General features: G+C 64.4%; 1 protein-coding gene across 2 annotated transcripts in view; it reads left to right on the top strand.

Moving 5' to 3' along the window:
* CELSR2 (cadherin EGF LAG seven-pass G-type receptor 2) overlaps window positions 1–18319 on the top strand; it is a 66810-nt gene that overhangs the window by 40490 nt on the left and 8001 nt on the right. For both annotated transcript variants that reach the window (XM_034767805.1, XM_034767804.1), the window contains exons 15-33: window positions 912–1095; window positions 2243–2344; window positions 2528–2622; window positions 3599–3808; window positions 4725–4908; window positions 5572–5715; window positions 6193–6379; window positions 8127–8294; window positions 8417–8543; window positions 8829–9029; window positions 9348–9522; window positions 11798–11910; window positions 13978–14057; window positions 14613–14739; window positions 15143–15265; window positions 15770–15900; window positions 16016–16104; window positions 16390–16560; window positions 16982–17203. In XM_034767805.1, the coding sequence (XP_034623696.1) occupies window positions 912–1095; window positions 2243–2344; window positions 2528–2622; window positions 3599–3808; window positions 4725–4908; window positions 5572–5715; window positions 6193–6379; window positions 8127–8294; window positions 8417–8543; window positions 8829–9029; window positions 9348–9522; window positions 11798–11910; window positions 13978–14057; window positions 14613–14739; window positions 15143–15265; window positions 15770–15900; window positions 16016–16104; window positions 16390–16560; window positions 16982–17203 (2833 nt within the window). The remainder of the gene's footprint in view (window positions 1–911; window positions 1096–2242; window positions 2345–2527; window positions 2623–3598; window positions 3809–4724; window positions 4909–5571; window positions 5716–6192; window positions 6380–8126; window positions 8295–8416; window positions 8544–8828; window positions 9030–9347; window positions 9523–11797; window positions 11911–13977; window positions 14058–14612; window positions 14740–15142; window positions 15266–15769; window positions 15901–16015; window positions 16105–16389; window positions 16561–16981; window positions 17204–18319) is intronic.

The raw sequence follows: 18319 nt of genomic DNA, 5'->3' as shown, positions 1-18319 counted from the left end.
GGGGGGAGATACCATTGCAGGTTGGTGAGGTTTGTGTGGGGATAGCACTGCAGGGGGAGTGGGGGTATGGGGGGTACCACTGCAGGGGGATTGAGGGGGTTCCTGGGTCAGCTGGGGGGAGACATGACTGCAGGTTGGAGAGGTGTGTGTGGGGATAGCACTGCAGGGGGAGTGGAGGTATGGGGGGGGATACCACTGCAGGGGGATGGGGGGAGGGTGCTCAGCCCAGCTGGGGGGATAGCACTGTTGGGCAGTGCCAGTGACCCAGAGCTTAGCTCCAGGGCTTTCAGCTCCTTCTGCCCCTCCCATCAGCCCCCCGCTGCAGTCTGGCTGTGCTGCCCGTCCCCTGCTCGGCTCTGGCCCTGGGCCTTGTGTCCCCACCCACGCTGGGTTCCCAGCAGGGCTCCAGCAGGGGCCCGGAACTGAGCAGCACTGGGACAAGCACTCTCATGAGGCAGTTTGAGGGCCCAGGTGGATTGTGAGATTTTTTGCCCTCTTCAGCCTTGGGCGCGTGCTGGTGGGGTTGGGCTGCTGGGCTCTGGTGGTACCTGCCCCATAGAATGGCTCTGCCCATGGCCTGGGCAATAGACAGCCGAGGGGCTGTCAGCGGGACATGGTCGGTGGCAGTGCCTGCTGGCTGTATGGGGGTCCATGTGTGAGCAGAGTTTGGCGTGTCTCAGCGAGTCAGTCCCCCGCCTCTCCCCTGGCACTAACTAGGTCCTGCCAGCAGGCTTAGCTGGATGGGTGGGGGCTGTACTCCCCCTCCACCGAGAGGAGCCCCATGGGGCGGGAGGCAATGGGTGGATCGAGCCCTGCAGCGACCTGTGGGCTGCCTGGTCGATAAATGGGATTTGGCTGCCCAGGGCTGCCAGCTGCCCCCTGGGGCTAACGTCCTGTGTTCTGCCCCCCAGGAGAATCACTACCGGCCGCTGGCCAGCGACTCCTGCCTGCTATGCGACTGCTACCCCACGGGCTCCCTGGCGCGGCTCTGTGACCCCGAGACAGGGCAGTGCCAGTGCAAACCAGGCGTCATCGGGCGACGCTGCGACCGCTGTGATAACCCCTTTGCTGAGGTCACCGCCAACGGCTGTGAAGGTCGGCCCAGTCCCCATGGCACAGTGGGACACGGTCCCCAGGGCACAGAGGGACGCGATCCCCAGGGCACAGAGGGACGCGGCCCCCAGGGCATGGCAGGGCCCAGCCCCCAGGGCACAGCGGGTGCAGCCCCCAGGGCATGGCAGGGCCCGGCCCCCTGGGCACAGCGGGTGCAGCCCCCAGGGCATGGCAGGGACCGGCCCCCAGGGCAGGGCCCAGCCCCCAGGGCACAGCGGGTGCGACCCCCAGGGCATAGGAGGATGCGGTCCCCGGGGCATGGCAGGGACTGGCCCCCAGGGCACAGTGGGACGCGATCCCCAGGGCACAGAGGGACGCGGCTCCCAGGGCATGGCAGGACCCAGCCCCCTGGGCACAGCAGGTGCAGCCCCCAGGGCATGGCAGGGACCGCCCCCCAGGGCAGGGCCCAGCCCCCAGGTCACAGCGGGTGCGACCCCCCAGGGCATAGGAGGACGCGGTCCCCAGGGTGAGGTGAGGCCTGGCCCCCAGGGCATGGCAGAGCCCAGTACCCAGGGCATGGCAGGGACCAGCCCCCAGAGCACAACGGGTTCAGCCGCCGGAGCATGGTGTGGCCTGGTCCCCAGGGCATGGCAAGGCCCGGCGCCCAGGGCATAGGAGGACGCAGTCCCCAGGGCATGGCAGGGACCCTGCAGCAGGAAATAAAGGAGTTGCTGGGGGGGTGGGGTCATATTGGATAGCTCCGCCCCACCCTGGGATTGGAGGGTGGAGCTGTCAGTATCAGCAGGGGGCTGAACGGACAGTAGCCCCTGAACTGTGGGCCCCCTGCTGCCCCCCCCCCACTGGCGAAGGGGGTCTCTGGGCCGCCGGTTGCCAAGGTCTCCCAGCCAGAATGTGGCCCATGGCCCCGGGTGATGTCCCGTCCCCCCGACTCCCTTGTTCCCCAGACTCCCCATGGATCCCGCTGCCTGCCCAGCCCCCGGCAGGCCCTTGTCCAGGCAGGGTCTGTGATAGCAACCCCCCAACCCGGGGCTGTCCTGTGGCCCATGTGCCCCCCAACCAGGGCTCCCCTGAGCACACTGAGGTAAAGCTGGTCCCTGGACCTGCCCAGCTGGGGCACCTGCCCGGATACCGCGGGGCTCTCGCTCTGATTTGCCTCTTTGCCGTGCAGTGAATTACGACAGCTGCCCCCGTGCCATCGAAGCCAACATCTGGTGGCCCCGCACCCGCTTTGGGCTGCCCGCCGCGTCGCCCTGCCCCCGAGGATCCTTCGGTAAATATGTGCCACTGCGATGGGAGATGGTGCTTGATGCGCCCTCGTGCCACGGCTGCAGCGTGATGCCCTGTGCCCGCCTGCTCAGGAGCTGGGGGCGCAGGACGGCGCTGACTCGCTGGTGTCAGGGGGTGGATAACAGGGCCGGGGCGCCCCATGGTGACCCCTGTTGTCTTCCCACAGGCACCGCGGTGCGGCACTGTGACGAGCACAAGGGTTGGCTGGCTCCCAACCTCTTCAACTGCACCTCGTTGCCCTTCGCCCAGCTCCGGAGCCTGGTAAGTGGTGTCTGCCCAGCACTCTCAGAGCCGGAAAGCCCAGACCCAGCCCTGTCAGGGCCCCTCGGCAGCTCCCAGCGCCCTGGCTGTGACTCCAGGGGGCCCCAGCATGCACTGCTCCACCTGGAGAGGTGAGGCCTGGGGTGCGGTTCAGCAGTGCATGCTGGGAGTGGTGCTCCCTGTACGGGCAGCCCCACAGGAGTTGGCCCCCCAGCACCAGGCGCTTTAGACGAGGTCGTGTTGTGCTCTGGGCCAGCCCCAGCGCAGGGGCCATCGGAGCTGCCAGGCTCCCCTTGCCTTGCCCCACACTTCATCCTGGCCCCCCTATTCTGTCCCTAGCCCCCCTCAGGCTTCACCTCCTCTCCCAAGCTGGGGGTGCTGGGGGCTGAGGAGCTGCCCTGTCACTCACTGTGGGGAAGGTCCGGACCTGCTGGGCTGTTTAGCTCCCCCCATGCAAAGGTATCGGGGTGGGGGGGCTCTGCCAGCTTCCTGCAGCAGCTCTGATTGGCTGCCCTTCCCCAGGAGACGGGGCAGTGGGGAAGGCAGCCAATCAGAGGGGGTTTTCCCACAAACTGACCAGTCCCATCCTTGGGGAGGGCATCATGAGAGCTGGGCTCCAAAGGCAGCTGGACCTCAGCCATGAGGCCTCTCCCCAGCCCAGGCTGCATTCGGTCTGGGACTCCCCTGCCTTCCCAGCACCTGGCCCTGAGCCCCCCAGGGCACGTTCAGTCTGAGGCCCCTCATGCCCTCATGTCCCCCCAGGTGCCTAGTGCTGAGGCCCCCAGGCTGCGTTCAGCCTGGGCCCCTCCACCTCCCCAGTGCCCGGACCTGAGCCCCCAGGCCGTATTCAGTCTGAGGCCCCCCTGCCTCCCATGTGCCCGACCCTGAGTCCCCCAGGCCATGTTTGGTCTGAGGCCCCTTGTGCCCCTTCCAGTGCCCCAGTGCCCAGCACTGATGACTGCCTTGCCTGGTGCAGGTGGAGCGGCTGCTGCGGAACGAGTCGCTCCTGGACCCGGGGCTGGTGCAGCAGGCAGCCCTGCAGCTGCACAATGCCACCCAGCACACAACCAGCTACTTCGGCAGTGACGTGCGGGTGGCGTACCAGCTCTGCGCCCGCCTCCTGAAGCATGAGAGCCACCAGCAGGGCTTTGGTTTGGCCGCCACACAGGACGTCCACTTCACCGAGGTGCCAGCGGGTCGGGAGAGCAGCTGGGGTGGCGCAGGGAAGCCCTGCCAGGCAGGCACAGGGGTGGGGGCTTCAGGTGGCATTGCCTAGAGAGGGCGGGACCTTGGCTCATGGGCACGGGGGGCTTGTTGTGATCAGAGGATGCTCCCCTGCTGGGGCCACACGTGTGCCCCATGGGGCAAGCTGGAGACTGACCCCGTGTAAAGCAGCTGGCACGGGAACCTGGGAAAGACTCTGAGCACTGCCATGCCTGTCCGGGCTGCCCCTGGGTATGGGTGGAGGGTGGCTGGGCAGCTCGGTGACGCCTTACAGGACACAGGCTGGGCATGGCTGGTGGCAGGTGCATGGGCAGGGGGTTGACAGGAAGGATGTGGGGCCCCAGTGTCACTTGGTGCAGGCTGCCCAGGGGACTCCTGGGGCTCTTGTGGCCTGGGGCAGGTGATTCCCCCTCACACCCACAAGCAAAATGCCCGTCTGGGGAGATGAAGCAGGCAGAACCCACAGGATTGGGTGGGTCCCACGGGATGGGTGGGTACCACGAGGTTGGGCGGGTCCCCCAGGGGCAGGAAGATCCCAGGTTGGGCGGATTCCATGGGGTTGGGTTGGTCCCCCAGGGGCAGGTGGGTCCCCCAGAGGCAGGCGGGTCCCCCAGGTTGGGCAGGGCCCCAGACACCCTGACCCCACGGTGCTGGGCGCCAGCATAAGAGCCATGGAACTGGATCCCCAGATGGCTCCACTGAGACCCGAACCGCGACCTTGGCTCAGCCCCGGAGGGGTGGGACCCAGGCGCTCAGTCACCATGGTGACGAGCCTGCTTGCCGCAGTGCCTAGCCAGGCCTGTGCTCTGGACCCCGACCCGGGGGTGCCCCGTGTGTCGGCCCAGCAGGGCCCTGTGCTCATGATGCCACCCTGACAGAACCTGCTGCGGGTGGGCAGTGCCCTGCTGGACCCCAGCAACAAGCGCCACTGGGAGCTGATCCAGCAGACGGAGGGCGGCACGGCCTGGCTGCTGAAGCGCTACGAGGATTACGCCAGCACCCTGGGCCAGAACCTGCGCCAGACCTACCTGAGTCCCTTCACCCTCGTGACGCCCAACATCGGTGAGGGTGTGGCCGCTGCGTGGGGGGCATGGCTGCTGCATGGGGGAGTGGCTGTCATGAAGGTGGGCTGTTTCTGAGTGGGCCCGGCTGTGCCCATGTGCAGTGAGGGCAGCAGTTGTCTGGGCCTGGGGGCTCGCTACAGAGGCCCTGGGGGGCCTGTCCAGCCCCAGAGCCAGGCCCCCCAGCAGGCAGCTCATGGGCTTCGGCGGGGCGAGAGGTTCTCTGGACATCTCCCCCAGCCCGTGCATCATGGCTCAGCTGGTGCTGGCTCCACAGGGGGTGCTGGCTGCTGTGCCTGGGAGCTGGAAGGGGAGCCCTAGCGTGTGAGGGAGCCCAGCCTTATCTCCCACAGGGCCCGCTCCTGAGCAGCCCCAGTCCGGGGAAGGTGGGCACTCGGTGCCCCCATGGCTGGGCCCGGGAGTCTCCAGGGCTCCCAGAATCATGGCCATATGTTGGCTTGGCTGCCCAGCCTGGGAGGCCTGTGTGTGGTGCAGGGGGGCGGCAGCGGGCGGTGGCTGGGGTCTGGGTCCAGGCAGCCGAGCCCTGCAGGGTGTGGATGGGGCCGAGCTGGGAGCCAGCATGTGCAGGAGGGTGGGGTGAGCTCGACGGGGGAAGGCTGTGCCATCGGCAGACCCAGCCCCTCATGGGGGGTCTCTCCGCCAGTCATCTCTGTAGTGCAGCTGGACAAGGGGAACTTCGCTGGCGCCAAGCTGCCCCACTACGAAGCGCTGCAGGGCAAGAAGCCCGCGGACCTGGAAACCACCGTCATCCTCCCCAAAACCGTCTTCCGGGCGCCCGAGGGCAAAGGTGAGTCAGCGGCAGTGCCCCACCGGGGGGCGCCAGCAGGGGGTGGGGCTGGGCAGCACGTATGGGGAGACCAGGATTGAGGGAAGGCTGGAGGGGGAGCCCTGGGCTGGAATTGAGGGGGCAGCAGTTCGGGAGTGAGGGGCATCGGCAGAGCTGGGGGGAGCCCAGGGCTGGGATTGAGGGGGCAGCAGGTGGGGAGTGAGGGGCACTGGCAGAGCTGGGGGGAGCCCAGGGCTGGGATTGAGGGGGCAACAGGTCGGGAGTGAGGGGCACTGGCAGAGCTGGGGGGAGCCCAGGGCTGGGCTGTAATCCTAGACCCGCTGCAGCCCTGGGGGAACATGGCACAGCCTGACGTTCTCTGCGGGCACTGGCCTGTAGTGCAGGGAGTGCGGTGGGACTGGTCCTCGCCTGGGTCTATGCTGCCCTCGCAGGAGCAAGGTCCGGCCCAGCTCGCACCTACCCTGATTTTCCCTCCAGACCCACCCATGGGCAGTGCCAAGCAGCCCCCCAGTTCTGCAGAGGAGGAGGAGGAGCCGTCACTGGTGACCAGGCACAAGAGGCATCCGAACCTGAGTGAGGGCCAGGCCGTGGCGAGTGTGATTATCTACCGCACGCTGGCAGGGCTGCTGCCGGAGCAGTACGACACGGACAAGCGGAGCCTGCGGTACCCACAGCCCGGGGGGGGGGGCTGGTGCTGGGGAGAGGAGCCGGGGGGGGGATGGGGGGGGGGCTTTGGGGGGAGGAGCCCAGGGGGAGGGGGCACTGGGGAGAATATGGTGCAGGGTCAGGCAGGGAGAGGCAGTGAAGGCCCCTGTTTACCCTCAGCCAACATGCCATGGCCCTGCCCTGCAGGGTCCCCAGGGGAGCTCGGTCTCCACGGCCCTGCTGGGAACTGGGCTGGGACCCTCCCCCCATCTCCTCTGGCAGGTAGTTGTGGCACAGGAGCACAGGAGGGGCAGGTAGCTGTAGGGGGCAGAGGCACAGGGGGCGCAGGCGGGGGGCTGTGACAATGCGGTTCTGGCGGAACCCAACTGAGAGTGCCAAACCAGGACAAATTGCTCAAACAGGGCAGTTACAGCCCAAGGCTGGGGTTTTTCCACCTCTAAGGCAAACCAAACCAGCCAGACTAGGAAGACTTCGGTCTCACCCCATTGGCTAACCGCAAGTCTCACAAGCAATCTCCTTAGACACTCCAGTTTCCCAGTATTACCACCAGTGCCACTCGTTATGGGGACAGATGGTTATGAAACCAATATCCCAGTAAAATAAAAAGGTTCTCCTGATCCCAAAGGACCAAGCCCCAGACCCAGGTCAATATACAAATCAGATCTTACCCACAAATCATGCTGTTGCCAATCCTTTAGAATCTAAAATCTAAAGGTTTATTCATAAAAGGAAAAAGATAGAGATGAGTGTTAGAATTGGTTAAATGGAATCAATTACATACAGTAATGGCAAAGTTCTTGGTTCAGGCTTGTAGCAGTGATGGAATAAACTGCAGGTTCAAATCAAGTCTCTGGAGTACATCCCCAGCTGGGATGGGTCCTCAGTCCTTTGTTCAGAGCTTCAGTTTGTAGCAAAGTCCCTACAGAGGTAAGAAGCAGGATTGAAGACAAAATGGAGATGAGGCATCAGCCTTATATAGTCTTTTCCAGGTGCAAGAACACCTCTTTGTTCTTACTGTGGAAAATTACAGCAAAATGGAGTCTGGAGTCACATGGGCCAGTCCCTGCATACTTTGCTGAGTCTGAAGGCATATTTGCCTTCTCTCAATGGGTCCATTGTATAGCTGAGGGTCCTTAATGGGCCATCAAGCAGGCTAGGCAGAGCTAATCTCAGCTTGTCTGGGATGTCACCCAGAAGCATAGAATAAGTTTGAAATACAGACAGTATAGAGCCAATATTCATAACTTCAACTACATCACTGATACACACATACAGACAGCATAATCATAACCAGTAAACCATAACCTTGTCTTAGACACCCCATTTGACCCCCTTTATACAAGATTTGGGTGCCACTACAGGACCTTGGTTGCAACAATGATCTATATGGTCCCAGTTTATGTCAATAACGTCACAGGGGCAGGTAGCTGTGGGGAGTAGAGGCACAGGGACTGCAGGCGGGGGGCAGGTAGCTGGGGGGAGGAAGGGCCAAGGGGCGCGTAAGTGGGGGCAGATAGCTGGGGGGAGCAGAGACACAGAGGGCGCAGGCGGTGGGCAGGTAGCTGTGGGGAGTAGAGGCACAGGGGGCGCAGGAGGTGGGCAGGTAGCTGTAGGGGGGCAGAGGCACAGGGAGGCAGACGGGGGGCAGGTAGCTGGGGTGGGCGGAGCACACAGGTCCCGGTCGTTAGGGCCGAGGCGAGGCGGACACGTGGCACTGGGTCCCATGGCCCTGGCTGTTCCTGCAGGGTCCCCAAACGGCCCGTCATCAACACGCCGGTGGTGAGCATCAGCGTGCACGCCGAGGAGCAGCGGGGACTGCGGGTGCTGGAGAAGCCCGTCACCGTGCAGTTCCGGCTGCTGGAGACGGAGGAGCGCTCCAAGCCCATCTGCGTCTTCTGGAATCACTCCATGCTGTGAGTACCCCCCGGCCGGGCCCAGCCCGCCCCCTGCGAGGGAGGGCTCTGGGGGACCCTGGTGAGGTGACAGGGCCTGCGAGCCCAGAGCCCCCCCCAACTCTGGCTTTCCTGCTCCCCAGGCCCGGCGGGGCGGGCGGCTGGTCAGCCAGGGGCTGCGAGCTGGTCTTCAGGAACGAGAGCCATGTCAGCTGCCAGTGCAGCCACATGACCAGTTTCGCTGTGCTGATGGACATCTCCAGGAGAGAGGTGAGCAGGCAGGGGGCAGGGCCCCAAGCCAGGGGGTGGAGCCATGGGCGGGATCACAGTGTTAGAGGTGGGGTGGGGCCCCATCCCCCAGGGAGTGGGGCTATGGGTGGGCCCACAGTGTAAGGGGTAAGAGGGGGAGGAGTCCCATCCCCAAGGAGGTGGAGCCATGGGCAGGCCCCATGTGAGAGAGGATGGGGCTATGGTGATCTCTGAGCCCCGAGCTGGTTGCGGGGCGGGGCCCATGGTGCCTGGCTGCTGCCCAACGAGCCCCCCTTTGCCCCCCAGAACGGGGAGATCCTGCCGCTGCAGACCATCACCTACGCCTCTGTGGCCGTGACACTGGGCAGCCTCCTGCTCACCTTCCTGGTGCTGGCTGGCCTGCGCGCCCTGCACGCCAACCAGCACAGCATCCGCAAGAACACCGCCGCCGCCCTCTTCCTCGCCGAGCTCGTCTTCCTGCTGGGCATCAACCAGGCCGACGTCCCCGTGAGCCTGCGGGCAGGGGCAGGGGTGGGGGGAGGGCTGGACCTGCCTTGGTCCCTCCTGCAGCGCGACTGGCACAGGGGTGGGTGCTGAGCGGTCTCATGACCCTTGTGCAGGCAGCGGCTGGGCCCTGTGCCTCCGCATGGAGCCCCGGCAGGGCTGCCTGAGCCCAGGCATGGAGACCCTGCAGTGTGCAGTCTCCCAGCTGGGGGCAGCAGGGCACCCCAGAGCCTGTGGGGCACACGCTAACTGGGGTGTCCTGGGGCCTTTTCCTGGCTGTGCTGGCTCCCCCCACTCCCTAACGCCCTGCTCTCCCCGCAGTTTGCCTGCACTGTGATCGCCATCCTGCTGCACTTCTTCTACATGTGCACCTTCGCATGGCTCCTGCTGGAGGCACTGCATCTCTACCGCATGCTGACTGAGGTGCGGGACATCAACCACAGCCCCATGCGCTTCTACTATATGGTGGGCTGGGGCGTGCCAGCCTTCATCACAGGTGAGCCCGGCGCTGCCCTGCCTCCCTGCTGGGGCTATATCTGCTCCCACGTCTCCGCTGTCAGCAGCTGGGCAAGGCAGGGAGGGGAATGCTCTCTGCAGGCTGGGAGGAGCAGGGTGCCCCCGCCCCCCCATGCTGGCTGGGAGTTCTGTACTGAGCCCTCAGCAACCAGTTATCTAGTGTGGATGCCTCTGGAGTCACAGACAGTCCCCTGGGGCATTCCGACCTTTGTGGTAGCTAGTCACTCACCACAGATCACAGCAAGGTTCAGGGCACTCCCAGTCCCAAAGGACCAGTCACTTCTCCCTAGGGTGACCAGATGACAAAGGTGAAATATCGTAACGCGGGGGGGCGGCAGAAAAAAAAAAACAAAAGCTGCCGGACCCTCCCCCAACCCCCCCCCCCCCGCACCAGCTCGCCTCGTCTCCACTTCCCCCCGTAGGGGAAGGTGCCTAGCTGGTGCAATCCTGCCCATTCAGCAGCATTTCAGGCAGGCGGCAGTTCTGCCCTGTAGCACAGAGCACCCCGGGATTAAGAAGTGAGCTGCTGGGGCGTGCTCAGCCTGCGGCCGCTGTGACCCCACTGAGTTGCCCTGTGCGTGGGGCAAGTCTGTCCCCACGTACAAGAACAGCCTGTAGCGCCGACCCGCCCACGGCCCGTCCCTGCGCTGCAGCCCCGGGAGGTTCGGGGCAGGGCATGGCACGCGCAACAGCTGGGCAAAGGGGCCGGGGGATACGGGAGGCCTCGAGGAACGGGGGCCGCCAGCCGCCCCAGGGGAGCGGGCCAGTGGGCAGCAGCTCTGCCCCTCAGGCGCGGGGTCTGGGCATGGCATTGGCAGCCTGGCCAGGTGCCCCGCAGCCTCTCCCATCTTCACGCAGCTCGAGACGCAGGACAAACAAGCAATTTTGTCCTCCCCAAATCCCCGCCCTGGCCCTACTTTCTTCATGGCCGTGCCACGCACGCTGGTGTCACCCCCTCCCTCCAGCGCTTGCGCCGTCATACAGCTGATCAGCGCAAGCCTGGGAGGGAGGAGGAATGCGGCGTGCTTGGGGAAGAGGCGGAGCCAGGGCAGGGATTTGGGCAGGGATCCAATGGGGCAGCGAGGGCGCGGGGCTGGGGGTGGGTCCAGGGTGGGGATTTGGGAAGGAATCCAATGGGGGAAGGAGGGAGCAGAGTCGGGGCGCGAGCCCCTCTGGGCTCCGCCTGTGTGCCGGAGCGGAGGGCAAAAAATTGCTTGTTTATCGGGAGACTCCCGATAAAATCGGGATGTCTGATCACGCTACTTCCCCCAGCTCAGTTGCACCTTAGATCTCACCTCAAGGACAAGGCTTGTTTCTTTTGTTTGGGGGTTTGATCCCCCTCCTGCCATGTGCTCTGAGCTGCAAACTCAGCAGTTGGGAGGAATCCACTTGCCTGACTCCACTTCACGGGGACGAGGGAGAACAAATGTCTTTTGTCCTCTCGCTGACAGTACGTAGGGACGTTCCAGTGGCAGGTCTGGTATCCATGGACCTCTCCCGTGGGTAGGGCTGGCTCTAGGATTTTTGCCGCCCAAAGCAAAAACAATTTTGCCCCCCCCCCATTTAATTACCCCCCCCCCGGCCCCGCCACAACTCCGCCCCTTCCCCAAATCCCCAGCCCTGCCTCCTCCTGGGAGGGAGGGGGAGACTCCGAGTGGCCGCGGCGCGGGCGCCGCTTCTCCCCCTCCCTCCCAGGCGCCCAAGCCTGGGAGGGAAGGGGAGCAGCGGCGCGTGAAACGGCCGCTCGGGATCTCCCCCTCCCTCCCAGGTTTGAGAGCCTGGGAGGGAGGGCGAGTAGCGGCGCACAAATCAGCTGTTTTGCGCGCCGTGGCAGCAGCAGCGGAGGTGAGCTAGGGCGGCTGGGGCACATTTTTAGGGGTGGCATTCTGGCGCCGGCCATGCCGCCCCTAAAAATGTGCCGCCCCAAGCACCAGCTTGTTTTGCTGGTGTCTAGAGCCGGCCCTGCCCATGGGGCAGGGTGTCACCCCTTCTTTGGAGACTATCCCTTCGCACTAGCTAACGTCTCTCTGGGCTGTTGGGTCCCACCGGCACACAGGCTCACAATCCGACCCCTCAGATGTCACCTTGCGATAAGGGATAGGGATGTTCTGGGTGAGATTGACGCCGGCAGCCGCTCCCAAGCACTCAGTAAAGACTGACCGCATCCTTCCCGGTCTGAGGGCTCATGGATTGCTGGCTCCTCCGTACCCTGCCAGGATGTGATGTGATTAGCCATGTGGCTCCTCTCTTCGCAGGGCTGGCTGTGGGGCTGGACCCCGAAGGCTACGGGAACCCCGATTTCTGTTGGCTCTCCATCTACGACACACTGGTCTGGAGCTTCGCTGGGCCCATTGCCTTTGCTGTCTCGGTGCGTATGGGGGCAGTGGGGGTCTCGGAGGCTAGTGCATGGGGCTGGGGAGACACGGAGGATCAAAGGGCAGCAAGGCCAACAGCAGCATGGTCTGGCCCGGGCACCCCCCCCAGTCCCCCTGCAGTGGTATCCCCCCCCAGCTGACCCAGGCACCCCCCCAGTCCTCCTGCAGTGGTATCGCCCTCACTCATCCTGCAGTGACACTCCCTGCTGGTTTTGTTGCAGTCGGGGTCGAAGCCTTTGCTGACGTCACAGTTGCAGGGGCCTGTGACAATGCGGTTCTGGCGGAACCCAACTGAGAGTGCCAACTCAGGACAAATTGCTCAAATAGGGCAGTTACAGCCCAAGGCTGGGGTTTTTTCCACCTCTAAGGCAAATCAGCCAGACTAGGAGGACTTCGGTCTCACCCCACTGGCTAACCACAAGTCTCACAAGCAATTTCCTTAGACACTCCAGTTTTCCAGTATTACCACCAGTGCCACTCGTTATGGGGACAAATGGTTATGAAAACCAATACCCCAGTCAAAGAAAAAGGTTCTCCTGATCCCAAAGGACCAAGCCCCAGACCCAGGTCAATATACAAATCAGATCTTACCCACAAATCACGCTGTTGCCAATCCTTTAGAATCTAAAATCTAAAGGTTTATTCATAAAAGGAAAAAGATAGAGATGAGTGTTAGAATTGGTTAAATGGAATCAATTACATACAGTAATGGCAAAGTTCTTGGGTCAGGCTTGCAGCAGAGATGGAATAAACTGCAGGTTCAAATCAAGTCTTTGGAATACATCCCCAGCTGGGATGGGTCCTCAGTCCTTTGTTCAAAGCTTCAGCTTGTAGCAAAGTTCCTCCAGAGGTATGAAGCAGGATTGAAGACCAGATGGAGATAAGGCATCAGCCTTATATAGTCTTTTCCAGGTGTAAGAACACCTCTTTGTTCTTACTGTGGAAAATTACAGCAAAATGGAGTCTGGAGTCACATGGGCAAGTTCCTGCATACTTTGCTGAGTCTGAAGGCATATTTGCCTTCTCTCAATGGGTCCGTTGTATAGCTGATGGTCCTTAATGGGCCATCAAGCAGGCTAGGCAGAGCTAACACCAGTTTGTCTGGGATGTCACCCAGAAGCATAGCATAAATTTGAAATACAGACAGTATAGAGCCAATATTCATAACTTCAACTACAGAATTGATACACACATATAGACAGCATAATCATAACCAGTAAACCATAACCTTGTCTTAGACACCCCATTTGACCCCCTTTTGTACAAGATTTGGGTGCCACTACAGGACCTTGGTTGCAACAATGATCTATATGGTCCCAGATTATATCAATAACGTCATAGGGCCGCACATAGGGTGCCCCCACCACCCCCGCGGGCACGGCTGGTCAATCCTGCAGAGAGCAGCCCCAGCTTCGTTACTTGCACCCACACTGCACACACTGCCCCCCACACACACACCATCGATGGGGTCCTGGCACTCACCCATGTGGTCTGCACTTCCCACCCCCCACACACTCATTCTAGGTTGGGGAGGGGGAGACTAGGAGTCAGGACTCCTGGATTCTATCCCTGCTGGGGGGGGGAGTCTACTGGTTAGAGCAGGGCAGTTGGGAGCCAGGATTCCTGGGTTCTCTTCCCAAGCCTGCCACTGACTTTCTGTTTGACCTGGGACAGGCCCCTTTGCCTCTCAGTGCCTCAGTTTCCCCGCTGAGGTCCCCTGCTGGGGAGAGCCATGAGGGTCAAGGGAAGGACCTGGGCCATACAGACCTGCTGCTCTCCCTCCCACTGGCCTCCAAATTCCTCCTGTCATGCGGAGCCAGGAAGGGAACTCCCCCTATCATGAATTCCTTGAAAGTTTCCCAGCCCAGCTGGACCAGGGCTCTGACCTGGGGGCTGCTTCCCATGGCTCCTGCCGGGACAGCCGCATCCCCCCTTCTGCCTTGGGCTCTGCGCTATGGCCACATGGGCAGACTGTGAGAAGGGGCAGGGGGCCATGGGTATGGGCAGGGGGGGCCCTGGGCCCTGCCTCGCACTGCTGACCCACCCTCTCCCTCCCATAGATGAGCGTCTTCCTCCATGTCCTGGCCACCAAAGCCACCTGCCTGGCCCAGGAGCGGGGTTTTGAGAAGAGGGGCCCAGTGTGAGTCTTCCCCCTCCCCCCCTCCCGGTGCCTGGCACACTGCAGCAGAGCTGGTCAGCTCTGGCTGGCGGGGCAGCACAGAAAGTGCTGACTGAGGCCTGCTCCCAGGGGGAGGGAACCTGGGGGGTGTTTCTTGGGGGTGGGGCAGCTCTGCTGGGGGAACAGCCTCTACCCCTTCAGTGTGTGCTGCAGGGGTGGGTGTGAGGCGTTGTGTGTGTAGGGGGGCTGTATTGTGCAGCGGGGTCTGTAGGTAGCGGTTCGGGTGTGGGGGAGAGGTCAGTGCGGGCGGGGTTGGTGTGGGGGTGGGCAGGGGAGGGGTCAGTGTGGGCGGGGTTGGTGTGAGCGGGCAGGGGAGGGGTTGGCACAGGCGGGATTGGTGGGGTGGGCAGGGGAGGGGTCGGCACAGGTGGGGTTGGTGTGGGGGCGGGGGAGGGAGGGGTTGGTGTGGGCGGGGGAGGGGTCGGTGCAGGCGGGGTGGTGTGGGCAGGCAGGGGAGGGATCGGTGCAGGCGGGGTCGGCATCTCTGGCCTGGCCTGACCCCTCTGCCCGGCGCAGGTCGGGGCTGCGGGCGGCATTCCTGGTGCTGCTGCTGGTTAGCGCGACATGGCTCCTGGCTCTGCTCTCCGTCAACAGCGACGCCATCCTCTTCCACTACCTCTTTGCCGGCTTCAACTGCCTCCAGGTATGGTGAGGCAGGGGGCGGGGCCTTCCCCCAGGATGGGTGGGGCCTTTTCCCAGCGGGGGCGGGGGTCTCCCCAGTTTGGCCCAGAAGCTGAGCCTGAGTAGAGGTGACCCGGAGGCCCCTGCAGCCCTGCGTGGCCCTGTTGGCCCAGAGCTGGCCTCACACCATGGTGCGGAGGGCGGGGTTGCGCTGTGATGGCTGGGGGGGATCTGGGCCCGGCGCAGAGATCCCCTCTGGAGGAGCCCTGTGCAGGTCCCTGCCCCCAGAGCCATCACCCCCGGAAGGAAGCGTGGCAGCACGTTGGGGCAGGGGGCCTGGCTCATGGACCCTCCCGGCTCCATTCGGGCCCCCGGCCCAGCTCAGTCCCAGCAGGCTCTGACCTGCCCCTCGCTCCCTCCCTCAGGGCCCCTTCATCTTCCTCGCCTGCATCGTCTTCAGCAAGGACGTGAGGAAGGCTCTGAAGTTCAGCTGCAGCAAGAAGCACAGCACAGACCCCGCGCTCACCACAAAATCCACGCTGACCGCAGTGAGTGCCGGCCCCGCATAGCCGGAGTAACTAATGCTTCGGCCTGGCTCTCTGCCCTGGGCGGCGTCATCTCTACCAGGACTGGGCTGGCAGGGGCTGCGGGTCGGGAGTGAGGGGCACCGGCAGAGCTGGGGGGCTAGGGCTGGGATGGCAGGGGCTGTGGGTTGGGAATGAGGGGCACCGGCAGAGGTGGGGGAACCCCCAGGGCTGGGCTGGCAGGGGCTGCGGGTTGGGAGTGAGGGGCACCGGCAGAGGTGGGGGGCTAGGGGGACCCCAGGGCTGGGCTGGCAGGGGCTGTGGGTTGGGAATGAGGGGCACCGGCAGAGGTGGGGGGACCCCAGGGCTGGGCTGGCAGGGGCTGCGGGTCGGGAGTGAGGGGCACCGGCAGAGGTGGAGGGACACCAGGGCTGGGCTGGCAGGGGAGGGGCAGGACGCTGAGTGGGAAGTGTCAGAGGAAGCAGTGACTCACTGTCTGCCCCCCTGTTCTCTGCCCCCTGCCCCCAGGCCTACAACTGCAACAACACGTATGTGGCTGGCCGGCTGTACCACACGCCCTTCGGTGCCTCCACGGGCTCCTTGTACAGCACCGTACACTCCGGCAAGAGCCAGCACAGCTACATCCCCTTTGTGCTCAGGTACCACCCGCCCTGCCAGGGTCCCCCAGGGCAGCGTTGGGCCGTGGGGGGGGGGCTCGGGAGCCCAGCGTGGCCGGGCCCTGTGTGGCTCTAGCGTCCTGGCCGTGTTTTGCAGGGAGGAGTCCGGGCTGAAGAGCTGCCAGGTGCCCAGTGGGCAGACGGACCCCAGTGCCCACTTCCTGGAGGCCACGGACCAGCCGAACGGTGAGGAGGGGTGGAGCGGTGCTGCCCTCAGCTGGGTGACGCAGGGCGGGCGGCTAGCGACAGCATCCTCTGGTGGCTGCCACACTCGGGGGAGGGAGGGGGGGCCATTGGCTCGGGGGCAGAATGGAGGTGTCTGGAGCCTGGCACCAGGATCCACCTCCCGGCTATGCCCTAGGCTGGGAGTGGCCCTGCAGGCCGGTGGCCTGGAGTGGGGAGCTGGCCCGGCTGGGGGTGGGGGCGCGGGCACGGGCACCTTGCTGAGCTCTCTGTGTGACCCTGCCCCAGAGCATGACACAGACTCGGACAGCGACTTGTCCTTGGAGGACGACCAGAGCGGCTCCTATGCCTCCACCCACTCCTCGGACAGCGAGGACGAGGCTTTTCCGGGGGAGCCCTGCTGGGAGAACCTGCTGGGCCCCTGCAGCGAGAAGCTGCCGCCACACAGCACCCCCAAAGGTAACGGCGGGACCTGGGGGCTGCCCGCAGGGGAGGGAGCAGCCCCCACAGCGGGTCAGTGCCCGGGAGCCCCGTTCTGAGAGGGGAGGCGGCTAAGCCGTGGGGCTGGGCAGCGCCCTGCTCTCTTGGCTGGCACCTTTCCACCCCTGCCCTGGCTGTCCTGTAACCCTGGGTGCCTGCCCCACCCCCAGTGCTGCCCTCCCCTCACCTGCCCCATGCCGGGTGCTGCCCTGCCCTCGCCGGGTGCTGCCCTCCCCTCGCCTGCCCTCCCCTCACCTGCCCCACGCTGGGTGCTGCCCTCCCCTTGCCTGCCCCACGCTGGGTGCCTGACCTCCCCTCGCCTGCCCGGTGTGAGCAGGAGCGGCCCCGGGGTGGTGGGGAGCTGGCTCCAGGGTCCGCGGCTCACTGTGCTCTTCCCCAGTGGATAACCCGCCGGCCCACGGCAAGCCCTACTGGCCAGGGGAGTTTGTGACCACGGCCAGCGAGAGCGATGGGCACGCTGGCCCCGAGACGCTGTGGGTGGAGCCGGCCGCAGGGCAGGTGTGGCTGGGACCCCCGGAGGAGGCACCCAGGGAGAACGGGGAGGCCCTGGACAAGAACGTGCTGGTTCCGCTACCCAACCCCACTGCCCAGCCCCAGAAAGGTAAGCGGAGAACCCAGCAGCCCCCCACCCCGGGGTGGGGGCCCAGCACTGCACTGCAAGGCTGGCGGGAGGGTGCTGTGCAGGGCAGGGGTCCTCCACAGATACCACTGAGTGGGAGTGGGGTGCTCCAGGGGCTAGAGTAGGGTTACCATACGTCCGGATTTTCCCGGACATGTCCGGCTTTTTGGTCCTCAAATCCCCGTCCAGGTGGAATTTCCAAAAAGCCGAACGTGTCCGGGAAAATAGGGAGGCATGGAAAGGGGACCCCGAGTGCGAGTGGCTGCAGCAAAGCCAAAACTAACAACTCCCCCGATCTGCCGGGGCACGGAGGCGGCGGCGGCATCGGAGCGTGTAGCCGCCTCCTCCCCGGGCTTCAACTTTCCTGGCTCCAGCCGCTCTCCACCGCGGCGGGGGCCGAAGCAACTTCCCCAGTGCAGCAGCAGCTGGAGCCAGGGGTATGGAAGGGAGGAGGGGGAATGCGGGGTGCTCAGGGGAGGGGGTGGAGTTGGGACGGGAACTTTGGGGAAGGGGTTGGAATGGGGGTGGGGAAGGGGCGGAGTTGGGGCGGGGAAGGGGCGGAGCCAGGGGTGGGGGAAGGGGCGGAGTTGGGGCGGGGCTGGGACCCCGTGGGGTGTCCTCTTTTTTCACTGTTTAAATATGGCAACCCTAGGCTAGAGGGTCCTCAAAGCTTCCCCTATAGACACAGCAGAGCCTGGCGTGGCTTCTCCAGCCCTTCGCCGGGTGGCATTGGCCCCACGTGGCAGCTGGTAGTCGCAGGCTTCTGCCAGGCCAGGACTGACCAATGCTGCAGAGAGGCAGGCGCTGCAGGTGAGGCAAGCCTGGCAAAGCCACAGGAGCTGCTCCGGTCCCGCTGGCTGCAGGATCTGGGAGCCCAGGCTGGATGGGCCGGCTCTGCTCCCATGGGGCGATTCCTCCATCTGCAGCGTGGCACAGGGCAGGAACTCCATCACCCCCGCCCCAGCTGCAAGCCCCGAGCATCTCTCTCTGTCCCAGCCACATGCCCCCATCTCCCCCGACCCGGCCTCACGGCCCCTCCCATCTCCCCCCGCCCCGGCTTCACCCCCCCCCCCCCGCCTCAGCCTCACGGCCCCCCCC

Source organism: Trachemys scripta, chromosome 4 (genome assembly GCF_013100865.1).
Source record: "Trachemys scripta elegans isolate TJP31775 chromosome 4, CAS_Tse_1.0, whole genome shotgun sequence".
Taxonomy (NCBI): Eukaryota; Metazoa; Chordata; order Testudines; family Emydidae; genus Trachemys; species Trachemys scripta.
Note: the sequence above shows the minus strand (reverse complement) of the source record. Positions and strands in the feature narration are given on the sequence as shown.